Source organism: Aotus nancymaae, unplaced genomic scaffold, assembly GCF_030222135.1.
Source record: "Aotus nancymaae isolate 86718 unplaced genomic scaffold, 86718_ANA_hifiasm-v0.15.2.pri h1tg000117l, whole genome shotgun sequence".
NCBI lineage: Eukaryota > Metazoa > Chordata > Mammalia > Primates > Aotidae > Aotus > Aotus nancymaae.
Window position 1 is genome coordinate 701,094 of NW_026988532.1, and position 19,041 is coordinate 720,134.

Below are 19,041 nucleotides of genomic sequence, written 5' to 3' on the forward strand. Positions count from 1 at the left end.
CTCCCGCCTTGGCCTCCCAAAGTGCTGGGATTACAGGCATGAGCCATGAAAGACAGTATTTTAAGATACCAAATAAGAACAAGTTTTGGACCAAATATTTATGCTTTTAAATGTTTATATTTATTTAAAAATAGTAATTGTTACTTTTTCTACAGTGTGTGAGCATTGCTTTTATTTCTATGAACTGTTTTGGCAGATTTTGTTAGTGCTTTTAATTCTGAAAATAACTGAAAGTGTTTAATATTGCCTTATGATTTTCTTAGTTGATCAATCAGAAAGAATATCAATGCTATTTGTGTGGATTATGTGTTTTCTAGAGAGCATTAGCCCCTCCAGATGTCCACCATGAGAGACTGCTACTTGTTTCCATTCTTGGGTTTGTGGTAAACCTAATAGGAATATTTGTTTTCAAACATGGAGGTCATGGACATTCTCATGGCTCTGGTATGATGGTTAGAACACTTTGTTTCTTCATTTTCTGTTAGTTTTCTGTCATAATTATTTACTTGAGAGAATTGTTAATTTTTAAATTTAAACTATATTGATTTCCGATAACAAAAGTAATATGTCAACAGACTATATGAGTGTTTTCCTGAACTATCCCTCCTGCTTCTTTATGACCCTCCATCTCAGTGCCTTCTCAGAGTGGTGTGTGTTATCATGGATCCTATAAGACCTCAGTAGCTTATCTGTTTGGTATGATACCATTTATATAAAATAAATATCGGAAAACCACAGAACAAATCTACGTATCAAAAAGTTTTGTGTGGGCCAGGCAGAGTGGCTCACACCTATAATCCTAGCACTTTGGGAGGCCAGGGCAGGTGGATCACTTATGGTGAAACTCCATCTACAAAAAAATACAAAATTAGCCAGGCATGGTGGTGCATGCCTGTAGCCCTAGCCACTCAGGAGGCTGAGATGGAAGAATCGCTTGAGTCTCCAACCTGGATGACAGAGCAAGACCCTGTCTAAAAAAAAGGGGTGTATGTTTGTGTGTATGAAATGTACTGTGTAAATATGTCTTGGAGATCCTCATTGTCATGATTTTTTCATATGGTGCAGTGCTGGATTTAATTTACTGGTATTTAGAATTTTTGTAAATGTAAGTGGTATTTTTGATTTGGATAGCATCCACTCTTTTTCTGTCCCTTAGAGTAGCTTGTATAAGACGTTTCTTGATGGTTTAGTTGTTTTTGGGTATGCTGTGGAGAGACAATTCTGCATGCTTTTGCATTTAGCTCTTTCTACCTGCTTTAATGTAATTTTACTGATTCTGTTACCAAATGCGACAGCTTTCTTGTGTCTTCCTTGATGTGAGTATTTGCATATGTCTTGTTAATGTGTGTTAGTGTATGTAATAGTACTTTGAAAATTTGGGGCCAAGAATTTTGTCTTTGTTGTTTACTGCCTCATCTCCCATGCCTAGAATGATTCCTATAACATAAAACATTATAAGTATGTATTTCTCAAATGAATGAATAACATTAGATAATGTTATCTTTGGATATTTCTGTATACTTCCAGGCAGTACTTATTTTCATTTCCAGGAAGGTCTATCACTTTCCTCTATGCTTTATTACCTTCTGGTACTCCATAGCAGGAACTTAGGATTGTTTTAATAAATCTGTAACACTTCTTACAAGTAAATGTTTATTGAATTGATCTGAGTTTAGAGCTGATTCTTTGCACTAGTATCAGTATAATTGTAACCATTTATATATTTTTATATACCTTCTGTGCTAACACTTTGTTTTCTAGGCCATGGACACAGTCATTCCCTTTTTAATGGTGCTCTAGATCAGCCACATGGCCATGTTGATCATTGCCATAGCCATGATGTGAAACATGGTGCTGCACATAGCCATGATCATGCTCATGGACATGGACACTTTCATTCTCATGGTGAGTACAGCCTGAAGACAAATGGACAGCCTCCAAATAAATGAAACTTTTATGGATTACTTTTCCTAGTTGAAATAGTTTATTAGAAAGATACGCAATCAACTTCTTTTCTAAAGAATCAGTCTAAATGGTTCCCAGGGCTAGTATTTTTAGTATAGTGTGAAATTAATTCGGTATAAGGCAGTGGATGTTAGCTTTTTACTAGGGGGTATATCATAAAAAATGCCACTCTTTTATGTATTTATTTTTAATTTTTAATTTTTGTGGGTACATCATAGTTGTATATATTTATGGGTTACAAGAGACATTTTGGTATAGGCATGTAACACATAGTAATCACGTAAGGGTAAATGGGGTTTCCATCCCCTCAAGCATTTATCCTTTGTTATAAACAATCCAATTATACTCTTAGTTATTTTAAAATGTACAGTGAAATTATATTTGACAATAGTCACCCTGTTGTGCTAGCAAATACTAGGTCTTATTCATTCTTTCAACTATTATTTTGTACCCATTAACCATCCCCTCTCCCATCCTCCCAAGTGCCACTATATTAAATGAGCGTTAGTGCATGAGGAACAATTGCATTTTAGGAAATGAAAATTAAAATTTTTTAAGCATCACGAGGGCTTTTGTGCTATATAGGCTTCCAAAAATATGGTAGAGGTTTTCAGTTTTCCCACTTGTATTATAATTTTTGATGTCTGTCACCTGATAATTATGTTTCTTTAGAAATATTTAGATGCTAACATATAGCATTGGGTACTAAGTTATGAGGTGTTTATCAACTCAGTATTTTATTTTGAAGTATATTTTATATAGTTTATAAAATATAGCTTAATAGAAGCTACTTAGATGACACAATTTGATTAGTCTCAATAGAGTGTATGCTTACATATTATCTCGTATTTGCAACATAGACAGAACCCTAAGCTTTAGATTTGAAAGTATGAAAGGGACCTTGGAGAGTGAGCCTTCTAAGCCCTTCATTCTTCAGTCTTTGAAATTTTTCCATGAAGCAGGAGAATAGCTTGAACCCAGGACTCCAACCTGGACGACAGAGCTAGACTGTCTAAAAAAAAAAATGTCTAACTACTCTATTGAGATATGATTGACATATGAAAAGAGGTAAATATGTATACAACTTGATGAGTTTGGAGGTAAATATGCAGGCATGAAACCATCACCATGATTTCTCCAATAAACATATCCATTCCCACTGAAAGTTTCCTCCTACACTCAATTCTTTCTTCCTTCCTTTCTTCCTTCCTTCCTTCCTTTTCTTCCTTTTTTTCTTTTCCTTTTTTTCTTCCTTTTCTTCTTTTTCTTCCTTTTTTTCTTCCTTTCTTTTCTTCCTTTCTTCCTTTCTCTTTTGCAGTAAGAGCGCTTAACATAAGATCTACACTTCTGGCAGATTTTTAAGTACACAAAACAGTATTAACTATGGGCACTATGCCATACAAATCTCTAGGACCTATTTATTTTGCACAACTGAAACTTTGTGGCCTTTGACTAATATTTCCCCTTTCCAACTCCCTCCAACCACTGGCAACCACTGTTCTACTCTCTATTTCTATGAATTTGACTATTTTAGGTTCCTCATATAAGTAGTATAAATGTAGTATTTGTCTGTCTGTGTCTGGCTTATTTCACGTAGCATAATGTCCTTCAGGATCATTCACGTTGTCAAAATTAGCAGGATTTCTTTCTTTCTTTAAGGCTGAATTATATTCCATTGTATGGATATACCACATTTCTTTATCCATTCATCTGTTGATGGACATTTAGGTTGCTTCCATGTCTTCGCTATTGTGAATAATGCTGCAGTGAATATGGAAGTGCAGATATCTCTTTGCGATCTTGATTTCAATTCTCATGGACATAATACCCAGCTTGCTGATTATGTGGTAGTTCCATTATTATTTTTTTGAGGACCCTCCATACTGTTTTCCATAGTGTCTGTACCAGTTTACATTGCCACCAGTAGTATACAAGGGTTTTCTTTTCTCCACAGCTTTGCCAACACTTGTCTTTTGCTTTTTTGGTAATAGCCATTCTGACAGGTATGATATGGTATATTATTGTGATTCTGATTTGCATTTCCCATATGATTAGTGATGTTGAGCATCTTTTCATATACCTGTTGGCCATTTATATGTCTTCAAAGAAATGTCCATTCAAATATTTGACCATTTAATTTTTTAAAAAATTTTTATTTCATTTATTTTTTAATAAATTTTTTTATTTTTTTATTTTTAATTTTGTGGGTACATAGTAGACATATATTCTTAATTTTTTTTATATTTTTGAGATGGAATCTTGCTCTTTCACCAAGGCTGGAATGCAGTGATGTGATCTCAGCTCACTGCAACCTCTGCCTCACAGGTTCAAGCGGTTCTTCTGCCTCAGCCTCCTGAGTAGCTGGGATTACAGGCATGTGTCACCATGCCTGGCTAACTTTTTGTATTTTTATTAGAGATGGGGTTTCACCATGTTAGCCAGGATGGTCTCAATCTCCTCTGCCTACCTTGGCCTCCCAAAGTACGATGGCATGAGCCATTGTACCTGGCCAATATGTATATATGTATGTATGTGTATGTGTCACACACACAGGTATATCACACGAATTTTTTTTTTTTTGATATGGAGTCTTGCTCTGTCACCCAGGGTGGCGTGTAGTGGCACAATCTCAGCTCACTGCAACCTCTGCTTCCCGGGTTCAAGCAGTTCTACCACCCTCCCGAGTAGCTGGGATTACAGGCATCTGCCACCATGCCCAGCTAATTTTTTGTGTTTTAGTAGAGACTGAGTTTCACCGGGTTGCCCAAGCTAGTCTCTAACTCCTGACCTCGTGATCCACCCTCCTCGACCTCCCAAAGTGCTGGGATTACAGGCATGAGCCATTGCGCCCGGCCAGTGTATATTCTTATGGGATACATGAGATGTTTTGATACAGGCATGCAGTGTGAAATAATCATATCATGGAGATGAGGTATCTTTCCCTCAAGCATTTATCCTTTGTGTTACAAACAATCCAGTTATACTCTTAGTTATTTTGAAAGGTATAGTTATTATTGACTGTAGTCATCCTGTTGTGCTATCAAATAGTAGGTCTTATTCATTCTTTCTATGTTTTTGTGTTTTTTTTTTTTTTTTGTGTGTGTGTGTGTGTGTGTACCCATTAACCATCCCCACTCCCCCTACAACACCACGCTACCCTTCCCAGCCTCTGGTAACCATACTTCTACTCTTTGTATCCATGAGTTCAATTGTTTTGATTTTTTATACTCCACAAGTAAGTGGGAACATGCACTGTGTGTCTTTCTGTGACTCTGACCATTTTAAAATTAGGTTACTTATTTACTTTTGCTGTTGATTGTGAGTTCCGTATATATTTTATCAGATACATAGATTGCTAATATTTTCTGTCATTCTGTAAGTTGCCTTTTCATTTTGTTATTTGGAAGCTTTTTAATTTGATGTAATCCCACTTCTCTATTTTTGCCTGTGGCCTGTGTCGGTCTCTAAAATATGCTGTATTTTTATAACAGTTACACAGGTATGCTTTAAAACCTTGCTTGTCCAACTTTTTTACTCACACGCATGTCAAAATAATATTGAAAACTGCATATCCCTCACACTTTTGGCTATCAGCTGGATTTTTTAGGGTAGCTACTTCTTCCTTCCCACACAGCAGTATAATATCTAGATAGGAAATATTATGTGGTATTATGCTTTTGTATTTCTTTGTTCCGTTATTGCAGAATATTATTGCAATGCTCTACCAAAGCTGTACCGATGAGGATACTTTTACCTTTTTGGTGCTGTGGGCCATGAACAGATGACATAGCATATACTTTGTTAGTTGTGATCAGAAAGCTTGTCAGTCTTCCTGATGCTCTGTTTAAACAAATATTGTTTAAATCTTTTGTAATCTTTTGTCTTGTTTACCTGTATTTTCTGCTTTAGTGTTAAAGGTGATTAGTAATTTTCCAGGTATTTAAGGATAGAAATTATAGCATTTTTTTCACCATAAAGGCAAAATGAAAAAAAGTAATATTTTTATCTCTTCTGTATGAAGAGTTTGCCACATTAAGCTAGAAGCTGTTGAAAAACTATTACCATGGTCAGGTTATCTTTCTGTCCTGGCTTCATTTCTTGGGCCTCATAACTTCAAGCAGTACTTTTGATTTTCTCTGAATTTTCCAATTGTAAAAGTATTAGAAGATATGTTACAAGTATTGGAAGATTTTCACAGTGTTTTTAGTTTCCTGTGCTTTTAATCTTTTTTAATATAATAATTCCTGAAATACTCCATACCTTTGATGAATTTTAAAATTACCTCCACTAAATTTACCTCCACTCAATTATTTTATTAAATTAAAAAAATAAATTTGTAATTTTGATATGACTATATAGGCATGCATTCCTGATGATACCTTTGAATGAAAAGGACTCCAAGTTGTAAAAATTTGAATGGGGAATTGAAAACATGTTTTAAAATAACTTAATTCTCTACAGATGGCCCCTCCTTAAAAGAAACAACAGGACCCAGCAGACAGATTTTACAAGGTATGACAAGCAATTTTTATGTTTCTTAGTTTTTTGAAACTGCTTTTATAGTTTTTGAAGTTTTAGTTGTCTGAAGTTTTCCTTTAAGAAAAATATGTAACATAGTGTTTGTGTTTAGATGTTAGCCTTTCTGGTGATCTTTTTAAATATACTAGTAGATATATTAGCAGACATTCTTTTAATTCTCACTTGACTGTTTTCTCTGATTAATAAGAAAAGCAAAATATTGAGCTGGGTACAGTTGGCATGTGCCCACAATCCCAGCTACTCACGAGGCTCAGGTGGGAGAATTGCTTGCGCCCAAGAGTTTGAGACCACCTTGGGTAACGTGTGAGACTTCCATCTCAAAAAGATTCAGAAACTATTCTGCTTAAATATAAGTAATGGCCACGCCTGTGACTGTAAACGTTGTATAGATCTTCTTGATTTACTGTGGAATTATGGCCTAATAAACCTGTGGTAAGTTAAAGATGTTTTAGGTTGAAAATGCATTTAATACACCTAACCTATTGAACATAGTAGTTTTGCCTTGCCTACCTTAAATGTGCTCACAACACTTGGCATCTGCCTACAGTTGGGCAAAATCATTTAACACAAAGCCTATTTTGTAATAAAGTGTTGAATATCTCATGTACTTTATTGAATACAGTCTACTGTGAAGTTTAATATCGGTTGTTTACTCTTGCGATCACATGGCTGACTGGGAGCCTGCTGTTGCTACTCAGCATCATGAGAGATGATCATAGCACATTATTGCTAGCCCAGGAAAAGACCAAAATTCAAAATTTGAAGTACAATTTCTACTGAATGCATATTGCTTTCGCACTATCGTGAAGTCGAAAAGTCATAGCTGATCATTTTAAGTCGAGGACTGTCTGTAGTCGTATGTTTGCCTTTATAAGATTATTACATAGTTTTTCCAAGAATAATATTTAATATATATATTTTTGTGTGTGTGTGTGTGTGTTTTTCTTGTTTGTTTTTTAGTTTTTGTCTCTTATATTTAATATATTTTTATGTTGTGGGAAAATTTAGAGCTAAAAATCTAATGCTAAGTGAGAACTCCATCATATTTGTGGGCCATCCATAGCTAATAACTAATAAAAAGAGCTTACATGTTGTGTAAAATTGTATATTGCAAAGTTATACAAGCCAGAGAAAATCAATCCTGTCTATGAATTATAATAGTTTTTTTGCGGGGGGGGTTGGCTTATGAAGCAGTCTCTGGCTCTGGGTTTCTATTTAGACTTTATTGTCAGAGTTTCCTAATTTTCTGCTATCTTCTTGCCTTTATTAACTTTTGACTTCAGTCTGACTTCTCTGATTGGTTTCTGATTCCATCTCAACTGCACCATTATTTCTTCATATCACTCTTGTTTTTTATTTTTTCACTGTGAATATATTCCTTCATACTGAGAAATTTATTTTCAGAAGGCTTAAATGTGTCTTCCAGTCACAAGTTTTCCATTTACAAAATATATGGAATTGTTTTAGAATAACATTTGCTGAAATAGCTTATAATCATGCATATTTGATGCATCTATATCCAGTACTGTAAATTAGCCTTGATAGTAAGAATTTAATTTTGAAAATCATCACAAGTTGGAGGAAGGAAATAGATTTGCCTTCCTAATCTTCTTTTATATAAGTTATTATGAAAATAAGTTTATATTTTCTGAATATTCATCAGTTAATGGTGGCTGAAGAGCCCAGTAAATAGCTGAAGAACAGAGATATGTACCTGGTATTAAAACTTATTGTAAAACGACCAGGTAGATAGATACTCATGCATGAAAAACTTGAATTAACTAAATTTTTCAATTATTTGCTACATCTTGACCCCTAGCTTACTAAGTTCTTGGGGAGTTAGATTATCAGTATCCTTACCATGTCGTCTAAGGCTTTTAACTTTGAATAAGTTAAACATCCTAGTTTATATTTCTTTCTTAGCGATTTTTCTTCTTAAATAGTTTATATAGTAAGAAGGGCTTAGGTAGTTTTAATGACACTTACTAATAAAATCAGTTTTCAGGTTAGCAAATAAATTGTAGCAGGGGACTTTCAAGTCTAAGGAAAATCAGGAACAAATCATTATTTTCTTTTTCCTTTTGTATTTAGAGTTATTTTCATTTTTTATTCTACCAAAACACTGATTAAAGCATATAAAGGTTTAAAAGCATGTGTCATATATTGGAGTTTGTAATTAGTGACCTTCAATCTCCTTTGATATGTATTTTTTTTTCCAGGTCTAGTTTTAAAAGTAAAGTGGCCCAACATTATTAACCTATTTCTCCAGTAGATACGTGCTTTTTTTGCATTAACTTTTTCTTTTCAGATAGGGCAGATGATGGTGTTGAAGAATGTTCTATTTTTAGTAAGGCATGGTTGAAGTTTAAGAATGTTTTGCAATATAGAAATTTTGTATTGAAGATCTAAATGTTGAGTAATTTGTCTTAGTTTTTTTTTTTCAGGAAATATTGTACATAAATCATTGCTGTTTGAAATAGCTGATAGGAACTGAATATTCTATAAGTATATCTGACTAAATTCTTTTGTTTTGGAAGAGTTTTTAAGAGAGTTGTTTTTTCTTTTTTTTCTTTTTTGAGATGGAGTTTTGCTCTTGTTGCCCAGGCTGGAGTGCAGTGGCACGATCTTGGCTCACTACAACCTCCGCCTCCCAGGTTCAAGCGATTCTCCTGCCTCAGCCTCTCGAGTAGCTAGGATTACAGGCATGCACCACCATGCCCGGCTAATTTTGTATTTTTAATAGAGACGGGGTTTCGCCATGTTGGACAGGCTGGTTTCGAACTCCTGACCTCAAGTGATCCACCCGCCTCGGCTTCCCAAAGTGCTGGGATTACAGGCATGAGCCACCACACCCGGCTGAGAGCTGTTCTTAAAGAACAGTTCTTTTTGAAGAACAGTCCTCATGAGTCAAACTGTATATAAATGAAAAGTTATATGTAGGTAGTGAGGGATGATTTATATTTAATGTAATATTTCATACAAATTTCCATCAGTGGCAGAAAATATGAAGTATAATTTCCCAGAACACAAGATTTGATTTGACTCATTACCAGTCAATTTTTAAATTATGAGAAAATTTGAGTTTAAGTAAGTTTGTGTTTCTATACCTAAAAATGATTATAGTCAGGCCAGGTGTGGTGGCTCATGTCTGTAATCCCAGCACTTTGGGCTGCCGAGGCAGGGGATCAGCTGAGGTCGGGAGTTCGAGACCAGCCTGACCAACATGGAGAAACCCCGTCTCTACTAAAAATACAAAATTAGCTGGGCATGGTGGTGCACACCTCTAATCCCAGCTACTCTGGAGGCTGAGGCAGGAGAATCGCTTGAACCTGGGAGGCAGAGGTTGCAGTGAACTGAGATTGTGCCATTGCACTCCAGCCTGGGCAACAAGAGCAAAACTTGTTGTTTTGTTTGAAATAATAATAATAATTATAGTTTACCCTTTATTGTGCAGCAAATAATAAAAAGGAAAAATTATTTCTCAAATAAGTATGTGCTTTTTATGCATTGACTTTTTCTTTTCAGATAGGGCAGATGATGGTGTTGAAGAATGTTCTAATTTTAGCAAGACATGGTTGAAGTTTAAGAGAGTGTTTTGCTATATAGAAATTTTGCATTAAAGATCTAAATAATTTGTCTTAGTTGAGTTTTCTCAGAAAATATTGTACATAAATCTTACTTCCTGACAATTTAAATGGTTTTCTGGGTAACTTTGACTTACTAAATGTTAATATGTTTAAGTTCTTAGAATATCAGTATAACATCAGTATTTTACCAAATTAATATTTAATTATTAAAAGTTCAACTTGTATTTTATATTTATTTTAAAGTATTCAAATCTCTGCCTTCTTTCACATCACCTTTGAGTGTAGTATGTAACCAATTTAGGTAGAGCTTTTAGGATAATAACAGGATAAGTAGAGTTACGGTTTATAGGCAATTGTAGTCCCAAATGGTAATAATTCTAATCACCAGCAGAGGGCTCTGTAGGTACGTATATCTATAGTTAAAATGTTTTCTTGACCAGTTCTTTTAGCCTAATGCAGTTTCCTTCCCCTAACAAATTACTAACTTTTGGAAACCTTTTAGCCAGAGGTGAATGTTCACAAACAATTTTTAAAATCACCTTGCTTCTCTACTTCATTTATACCATTAAGAACAAGTATAATTTACCAGTCAGATATTTTAACCCTTGTTGATTTGAAACAGAAAAATGATTTTAATTCAAAAATGTACTATTATATTACATGGTTACTAAACAGTGAATATACATACTTACTTACTTTTAAAATTGATATCTAGTTTTTTATATATAAAATTAAGAGTACAGTTCTAGGATATATTTGTATTTCAAATTAATCAAAAGATACTGTTTTGATTTTTATTATGGTTTATTTCTAGGTGTATTTTTACATATCCTAGCAGATACACTTGGAAGTATTGGTGTAATTGCTTCTGCCATCATGATGCAAAATTTTGGTCTGATGATAGCAGATCCTATCTGTTCAATACTTATAGCCATTCTTATAGTTGTAAGGTAAGTGTTATTGTTACATTCAAGTATTAAAATAAGAACTAGGAGATAAATATGTTACTTAAATTACAGATCTAAAATACAAATAATTATGTTGTTTTCCTTTGCTTTTTATGAAATTCCTACGTAGATTCTCTTTTCTTTTCTTTTTTTTTTTTGAAACGGAGTCTCGCTGTGTTGCCCAGGCTGGAGTGCAGTGGCGCAATCTCAGCTCACAGCCATCTCCGCCTCCCGGGTTCAAGCAATTCTCCTGCATCAGCCTCCTTACTATCTGGGATTACAGCCACCTGCCACCAGCTGTACATTACTGCCTGGCTAATTTTGGTATTTTTAGTACAGATGGGGTTTCACCATGTTGGCCAGGATGGTCTTGAACTCCTGAACTCAGGTAATCCACCTACCTCAGCCCCCCAAAATGCTGGGATTACAGGCATGAGCCATTGCACCCAGCCAGATTCTCTTTTAATCTTCATATGTTTTCTGTGTTTGCCATGTATTTCTTACCTACAGTCTGTTTCTTTTTGATACTTGGCAGTTAAACTTTTTGGTCATAGTTCAAATCAGTAGTAATTTTCTTGAATCCAACATTACATCTATAGAATAAAATTATGGAAATATAAAATATATTCACTATAGTTAGTGTATTATTCCTTTGACATCTGCATCTGACATTATTAAATGTAAAAGAATATCAAAGTCTCTACTAGAACAATTTTTATTCATAAAGTCACATTATCATTGCAGAAGTCTTGTAAAAATGCTTCCTGAAATGAATTATGTCTGTCTTCCTATCTGGCTTACAAGATTTTTGAGGAAGCATCTGTCTCCTAGCTCTATATCTTTCTATTGCCTACTCTAGTGCCAATGTAAAAGATAGACTTGGGAAGGTGTATAAGTTCTCAATAAATGTTTGTTGAATTAGATTATATGGTTGTTATCTTTTAAGTTTAACTCACCCTGAGATACATTTTATTGTTGGTTTAATTTTTATCATAATGATAAGACAATATGTTCCAATTATTTTAAAGTCTTCAGTTATTTAGAAATGTACATATATACTGTATATGTCTTAACTGTTTTTATTTTTTTGTTGTGATTTTACTGTCAAGAAAACTTTTTTGTAATGATATCAGAGAGCTGCTAGAGACCAGACCCTCATGATTCTTATAGCTGGTAGTTTATTAGAATCGATTAATAGAGTGTGATGGAATCATAATGTACAATTAGTCATAAATGGAGATTTTTAAAGAGTTTCTGCCTAAAAAAATAAGATATTTTAAACACACAGATTATTTTTTAATTTTTTCAAATTATTTGAACAATGAAATAACCCTGCTATATAAAAGTCTGTTATAGGCTCAGCATAGTGGCTTACAACTATAATCCCAGCCCTTTGGGAGGCTGAGACAAGAGGATTGTTTGAGACCAGGAGAGTATAAGACCAGCGTGGGCAACATAGTGAGATCATGTCTCTACAAAAAAATTTAAAAATTAGCTGGGCATGGTGGTTGTGTACTTACAGTTGCAGCTACTTGGGAGGCTGAGGCAGGAGGATCTCTTGAGCCCGGGAGTTTAAGGCTGCAGTTAGCTATGATGGTGCCACTGGATTCCAGCCTGGGTGACAGAGTGAGAGCCTGCCTCTATATAAAAAGGAAAAAAATGGATTTCATACAGTTTGAAATACCTTTTTTTCTTTGGAAATCTTACTGTACTTCTTGAAAGTTCAGCTTAGATGTCCCATATTCTGTGAAATCTGACTTTTGGTAATTTAATCACTGTTACAACTATACCTCTTTATTTGCGCTTTTAGTGTTCACCTAATTGCTTAAATACTTCTCAGAGTAAGATCTTAATATTCACTTGTGTCTCCACTCTTACTACGCTAATTCTGGCTAAAATTATGTCTTGCCTGGAAAACTGTAGCAATCTCCACATTGACCTCTCTGTCTCCCTCTAAACACTTCGCATTGGCTAAAATTATCTTTTATTAATGAGGGTTATGTTACATATAAAAATTACTTAAATCCTCTGATGACTCTTACCCTTAGGATAAAGTCCGAACTCCTTAATAGGTCTTCATGATCTTACTCTTGTTGACTTCCTTGGTCTCTCTCAGTACTTCTCAGTTCATACTTTGCTCTTCAGCCACAGTAAATTATTTTTAGTTCCCTGAGTATATTATCAGTTCTCTGGATTCTGGGCTTTGCTCATATTTCCTCTGTTTAAAATACCCTTATACTTCATGTCTTCCTTGCCCCACCCCCACCCCTTCCCACCAACACACATGTATGTATCACAACTACTCATCCTTTAGATCAGATTCATTTTAAATGGCACTTCTTTGGGAAGCATTTCCTGATGCTCTACCTCCCAGGCTGAGTTAAGTGTACCTATAGCACATTCTACTGTAGTACCCTTTTCATGGCATTTACTTGCTATAGCCTGTTTATTATCACTCTGGAGCTCCATTAAGGCAAATGGATTTTCATTGTTTTAAAGTCAGCACCTAATTCTCCCTGGGAAAAAAAAAAAAAAGTTGGTACAGTTTGAATTTGAATCAAAATAAATTTGTGGGTCTTTTTCAACTTCAGAGAATTACGTTAATTCCGAATTGGGAATTCTTAATTCTGTTCTCATTCATTTATTTCTCTAATTTAACTAAATAAACACACACAGACACCACAAGAGAAACTTGTTTTACTGAATATAACACACATTAAGAAAACAGCACAAATTATCTTCACCAAATATTTATTAAGTAGGCCCTCTCACCTACTTAATCTTAAAAAGACAAGATCTTCACTGTCTTGATCCTATATTGTGATAGGGGAGTGAGACAACAAACAAATTAATAAATTACAGTGCTCAGATGTCAAATAGTTATTTGTATTGTATAGATTTAAGATATGATTATATGATAGTGATTGAGTCCTACTTTAAATTGAGTAGATCTGGAAGACTTCTGAAGAAGGGACCTTTAACCTGAGATCTTATTGTCATAAGAAAAACTTGTCAGAGGAAGAACATTCTAGTCTAGGGATCAGTTGGTAGAAAGGCCTTGTGGTGAAAACAGCTTTGATACTGAAAGGAGGCCAGTATGCCTGAAGCATAGGGAGTAAGAGGAGAGTGGTTTGAGGTAAAGTTGGAGAAATAGGCTGGGGAAGATTACCTGAGTCAAGAGTTTGGATTTTTTACAAGTGCAATGGGACACAATAAGGATGTGACATTATTTGATATTCATTTTAAAAAATGATTTTGGCTGTCATGTGGATAATAGATTATAAGGGGGTACAAGTGAGAACAGGCAGACCAGCTAGAAGGCTATTAGATTAAAGTGGACAAGATGAGAGGCCATGGTGGCTTGGTCTTAGGTACTAACCTTAGATCTGGAGAGACACAGATAAAGTTAGAAAATGCTTTGGGGTACAGCTAACAAGATTTGCTTGAGAATATGAATGTATGGGTCAGGGTTGAGTGAAAGAAGGGAATTAAGGATAGTCTCTAGAGTTTTTATCTGGGCAACTGAGTGAATGAGGTGTCATTGCTGAAAGAGAGGGGACTGGGAGAAAGGTAATGTTTTTGTTTTTGAAGGGGACTATAGATCAGAAGTTCTGTCTTGGATGTAAGTTTGAGATGTCTTACATTTATATGGAAATTTCAAGTAGACAAAGAGTGTACAAATAGGCATTCTTGGGAGCAGCCAACTGAAAAGAAAGTGTTGAAAATAGTCTGCACCTGGATTTAACGTCATGGAGTGGCATTCATCTGGCATAGGAATTCATCTAGCATGAATGCCACTATTCCCACTCCTTCTGTTTTCCTGGAAAATATCTCTCATTATGGTACTTCTGCCTGCTAAAACTGATTTAGCTTCAGGGTCCCTTTCAATATAGTGCTTCAAGCAACCACAACCAGCCAACTACAGCTGACTTCCAAGGTAAAACTTATTTGTCATCCTTGTCTAGGTCCTACTGACCTACTTATAAACTTCTCTGTAACTTACATAAATACATAGTTTCAGGTCATATAATTGGATTCCTTTTTTTTTATTGTTAAGCTTTAATATTTTTATTATTTGCTCTTTTTTTCCCTGATAACCAAAGTAATACATGTGTATTAGTCAGTTCTTGCATTGCTAGAAGGATATACCTGAGACTTGGTAATCTATAAAGAAGAGAGGTTTCATTGGCTCACTGTTCTTCAGGCTTTACAGAAAGCATAGTGCTGGCATCTGCTCAGCTCCTGGGGAGGCCTCAGGAAGCTTACAGTCATGGCGGAAGGTGAAGGCAGAGCAGGCATGTAGCGTGGTGAGAGAGAGAGAGAGAGAGAGAAAGAAATAGATATGAGGGAAAGATGCCACACATTTTTAAATGACTAAATCTCGAAAGAACTCACTAACTATTGTAAACACAAGCACCAAGCCATGAGGGATCTGTCCCCATGATCCAAACACCTCCCACCAGGCCCCACCTCCAGCACTGGGGATTGCAATTCAACATGAGATTTGGGCAGGCACACATATCTAAACTATATCAACATGCTTCTTGTAAACATTTCAAACATTACTGAAAGGTATAACTTACCTGTTGAAAGGTTCTTATAATCCCACCCTTTGGAGATAACAGAAAAGTTTCATATATCTTAAAATTCAACAAATGTTTTAGTACCCACTTTGCCAGACAGTAAACAACATGGGCAAATAGCCTGCCCTCATGGATCTTACATTTTAATAGGGAGACAGCCAGTAAAGCAAATGAACATGCAAATAAATAGTGGACTGTCAGTGTGTGACAGATGCTATAGAGTCGGATAAGAAGATGCTATTTTAGAAGGGCTTGGAAAGTCTTCTGCATAGGATAATAGCCAACCAGAGACTAAATGGTGGAGGAGAGGGACGTGGGACTGTTCAGAGGAAGAATATCCCTGTTGAGGGAACTTCAAGTATAAACATTGAGGCAGGATATGCCAGTTACGAGGAACGACCAGAAGGGCAGTGCAACTGGAGCGCAATGAGCAGGGCAGAGAGTGGTAGATACATGCTTATATCTCTAGAGTTCAGGGAGCAGGTTGGGGTGGAAGATAGAAATTTGGGTGTCATCAGATTATATATGTTATTTAAAGTCATATTTAATACACAGTTTGCTCAGAGACCGAGTATTGACAGAGGATAGGAGTCCTGAGAACTGAGCCCTTGGGCTCAGGAGGCAGATGCAACCAAGTGGAGTGGCCAGCGAGGTGGGAAGAAAGATACAACCATATGTTGTTTTAGAAGCCTTGTAAAGAAACCTGCTAAACAGGAAGGATTAATCAACGCTGCTAAACGCTACTGGGACTAAGAAGGGCGATGAGAATGAAAGCCTGATCAGACAGAGTAGCTTCAAGAGAGAATGGGAGGGGAGGAAATGGAGATAGCAACTAGTCAACTCCCTTTCAAAGCCTTGTGCTGTGAAAGGGAGCAGTGTGATTGCCTGGCAGCACAGAGGGCCCATTTTGAGGTCTGTGGTCATGAACTTAAAGTAAAAACAACCAGAATAGTTGTATGTTTTTCTTCAGTCTTGTTCAGCTACTTGGTAAGAGTTATGGAATAGACAGAGAGTTGGATTTAACAGGTTTGGGGTTTTGTCAGGTGAGTACTGACAGTGAGAAAGGGGCAAGGCAGGGATTAGAGTGGTGAGCAATTAAGATTTAAAGGTAATTGATACATGCTTTAAAAAAAGGTGTTAGGTTCAGTGGTCTCATCTACTTAGTGGTCTAAGATACAGTCAGTCTAATCCACTGACCCTATCTTCCCTGTTTGGGAAGAAGTATTAAGAGTAGAGGTATTAGGGGAAGTGATCCAGAAATAGGAAGGGTTGTTCAGATTATAAAATGCTTGGGATTGAGATCTTAAGGCCTAAAGTGTGATTATAGGGGCAGAAGATAAGCTTAGCTTACCAGATGTTGGGTGGATTGTTAATTTAAATCAAGAATAATGAAAAGAGTAGAGGTGGAAAGATAATAAGTCCATTACCAAATTTTTCAGTGACTGAAGGGGGACAATTAAGAATTGTAACCCTGGTAATCAAGATAGGTAGAGTGTGGAATAATCTGCTGGCACAGCCTTAAGGAAACTGTGCTGGAGGGAAGAAGTAGGAGGCACTGTGATAAATAGTGGTAATGACAAGCAAGAAGGACATCTGCCTCACCACAAGCCCCAACGGTACTGGAGTGCAGGAGAGAAAACAGCGCTTCTTAATAGTGCTCTAGGGAAGGCAGTGCCCTCCGCTGATGGTCAGTTTTCAGGTAGAGCATGAACATGCTATATGGCTATTTAGAGAAGAGGCTGAGGATTTAATGAAATTGCATATTTAAAAGTAGTCTTTTTCAATTATGGAGATAATTATTTTGACAAAGAAACTTGGTATAATATAGAAAAAGATAAGGAAAAAATTACCGTAAGAGACTCATGTTAGTATTTTTGTGGATTTTCTTTTGGATTTTTTCTTTTATTCTGAGATTCTTTTGTTGTATTTTAGTTTGTTTTTCATAATACTTTTGTTTGTATTATGCACATGAAATTAGATTTTTGGTCAGAAAAATTTTAATAGTTTTCTGATTATAAAATATGGTCCAAAATTTTGAAAATACTGGAAAGCATATAAAGTAAAGAAAAACTAGGATCACAACATGCAGAGGTCGCATAACCATTGTTAGCAGTATTTCTTTACAATCTTTTTTAGGCATATTTTTAAAACACTTTTAAGTTCTGTATGTAGATTGTTAACGCTTGGTCAGCATCAGAGAGCTTTCCCAGGTTTCAGATGAAAGATAATAATATAGTCATTATTTTAAATCAGTATTAAGTGTTGGATGATTGTCAGCAGAGGCTTACATTAAATGGTAATAAATGACAAGACACAGACTAACACATCAGAAAAATTCATTCTTGTAAAAGGTCTGTGTCTAAACTATTCATTTATCTTTACATGTATGAGGGATAAACTAGAAAGAGAGAGTGTGTGTGTGTGCACGTGTACACACCAAATCCCAATTAGCATTCATATATATATAATGTATTTCCCTGAGTGTTAATTGGCTCTCTCTGGGTAGTGTAATTTTAAAATTATGTTTCTTGCCTAATTTCTCTACGGGAAGTCAATATTTTTGACTTAGACCTTAAAAAAGTGTAACTTTTTAAATTGAAATCAGTTAAAAAGTAGCTCCAAAGTACAAAGTGAAGAAATTCCAGTTCAGTCTTTTTTTCATTTAAAAATGAAAGCAAACTGAGTTTATTTAAATGTACAGCTGATAATGAACTATTTGCAAGGAGATCACTCTGAGATGTTTTTCAAATTGGTAAAAATTTGCCTGATTTTAGGAAATAGTGAAAACTCTTTGAAAAATCAACTGAATAGAGTATAAAGAAGTATTTTTCCCTACCATTAATTTTTATATATTCAGTATTTACAGTTCATCAATAGCAAAAGAAATCGTGGCACTCTATATATTTTCTGGGTCTACTGTTGCTCAGTTGAAAACGTGCCATGGAAATATATGTCTATCCCTTCTAGGTTGCCCAGTGTTCCATTTTCATTTCCACAGGGAAAATGATTTCTTAGAAAAAGACAGGTTTTTTTTTTTCCAACACTTTCTAACACAGGCAAAGAGTGATAATAAATTTTTGGGTAAAACTGAGTTGCATTGTGATGACTTTTGTTTCTCAGTGAAAAACAGGAGAATGAATATAATGTAAGAGTGTGATTTATTTTTTTTATTTCCTGAAAATGTAGTTACTGTAAGAGCTTTCAGAGTAGTTCTGCTCCTTTTTTCCCTAAGGCGAGTTGAGATATAAAATGAATTCATATCTTAGAATGCAGAAATCTAAGCAATTAGTTGTAGCTTTGAGTCTCACTGCAATTTAGAAATGAGGCCATTTACATAGATCTGTAGCTTGATTTTTTTTATTCACGTAAATAAAAGGGGGTACCTATGTATGATGGAAAATTATAAAACTAAGCAGGACA

The 19,041-nt window shown here is 35.3% G+C and overlaps 1 protein-coding gene across 4 annotated transcripts in view; it reads left to right on the plus strand.

Annotated features, from left to right (window-relative positions):
• SLC30A7 (solute carrier family 30 member 7) overlaps positions 1-19,041 on the plus strand; it is a 141,608-nt gene that overhangs the window by 15,025 nt on the left and 107,542 nt on the right. For all 4 annotated transcript variants that reach the window (XR_010340631.1, XR_010340632.1, XM_064371093.1 and 1 more), the window contains exons 5-8: positions 318-444; positions 1,762-1,905; positions 6,427-6,477; positions 10,906-11,041. Coding sequence is in view for 2 of the 4 variants with exons in the window: in XM_064371093.1 (XP_064227163.1) it covers positions 318-444; positions 1,762-1,905; positions 6,427-6,477; positions 10,906-11,041 (458 nt within the window). In the remaining 2 variants the exon portion in view is untranslated. The remainder of the gene's footprint in view (positions 1-317; positions 445-1,761; positions 1,906-6,426; positions 6,478-10,905; positions 11,042-19,041) is intronic.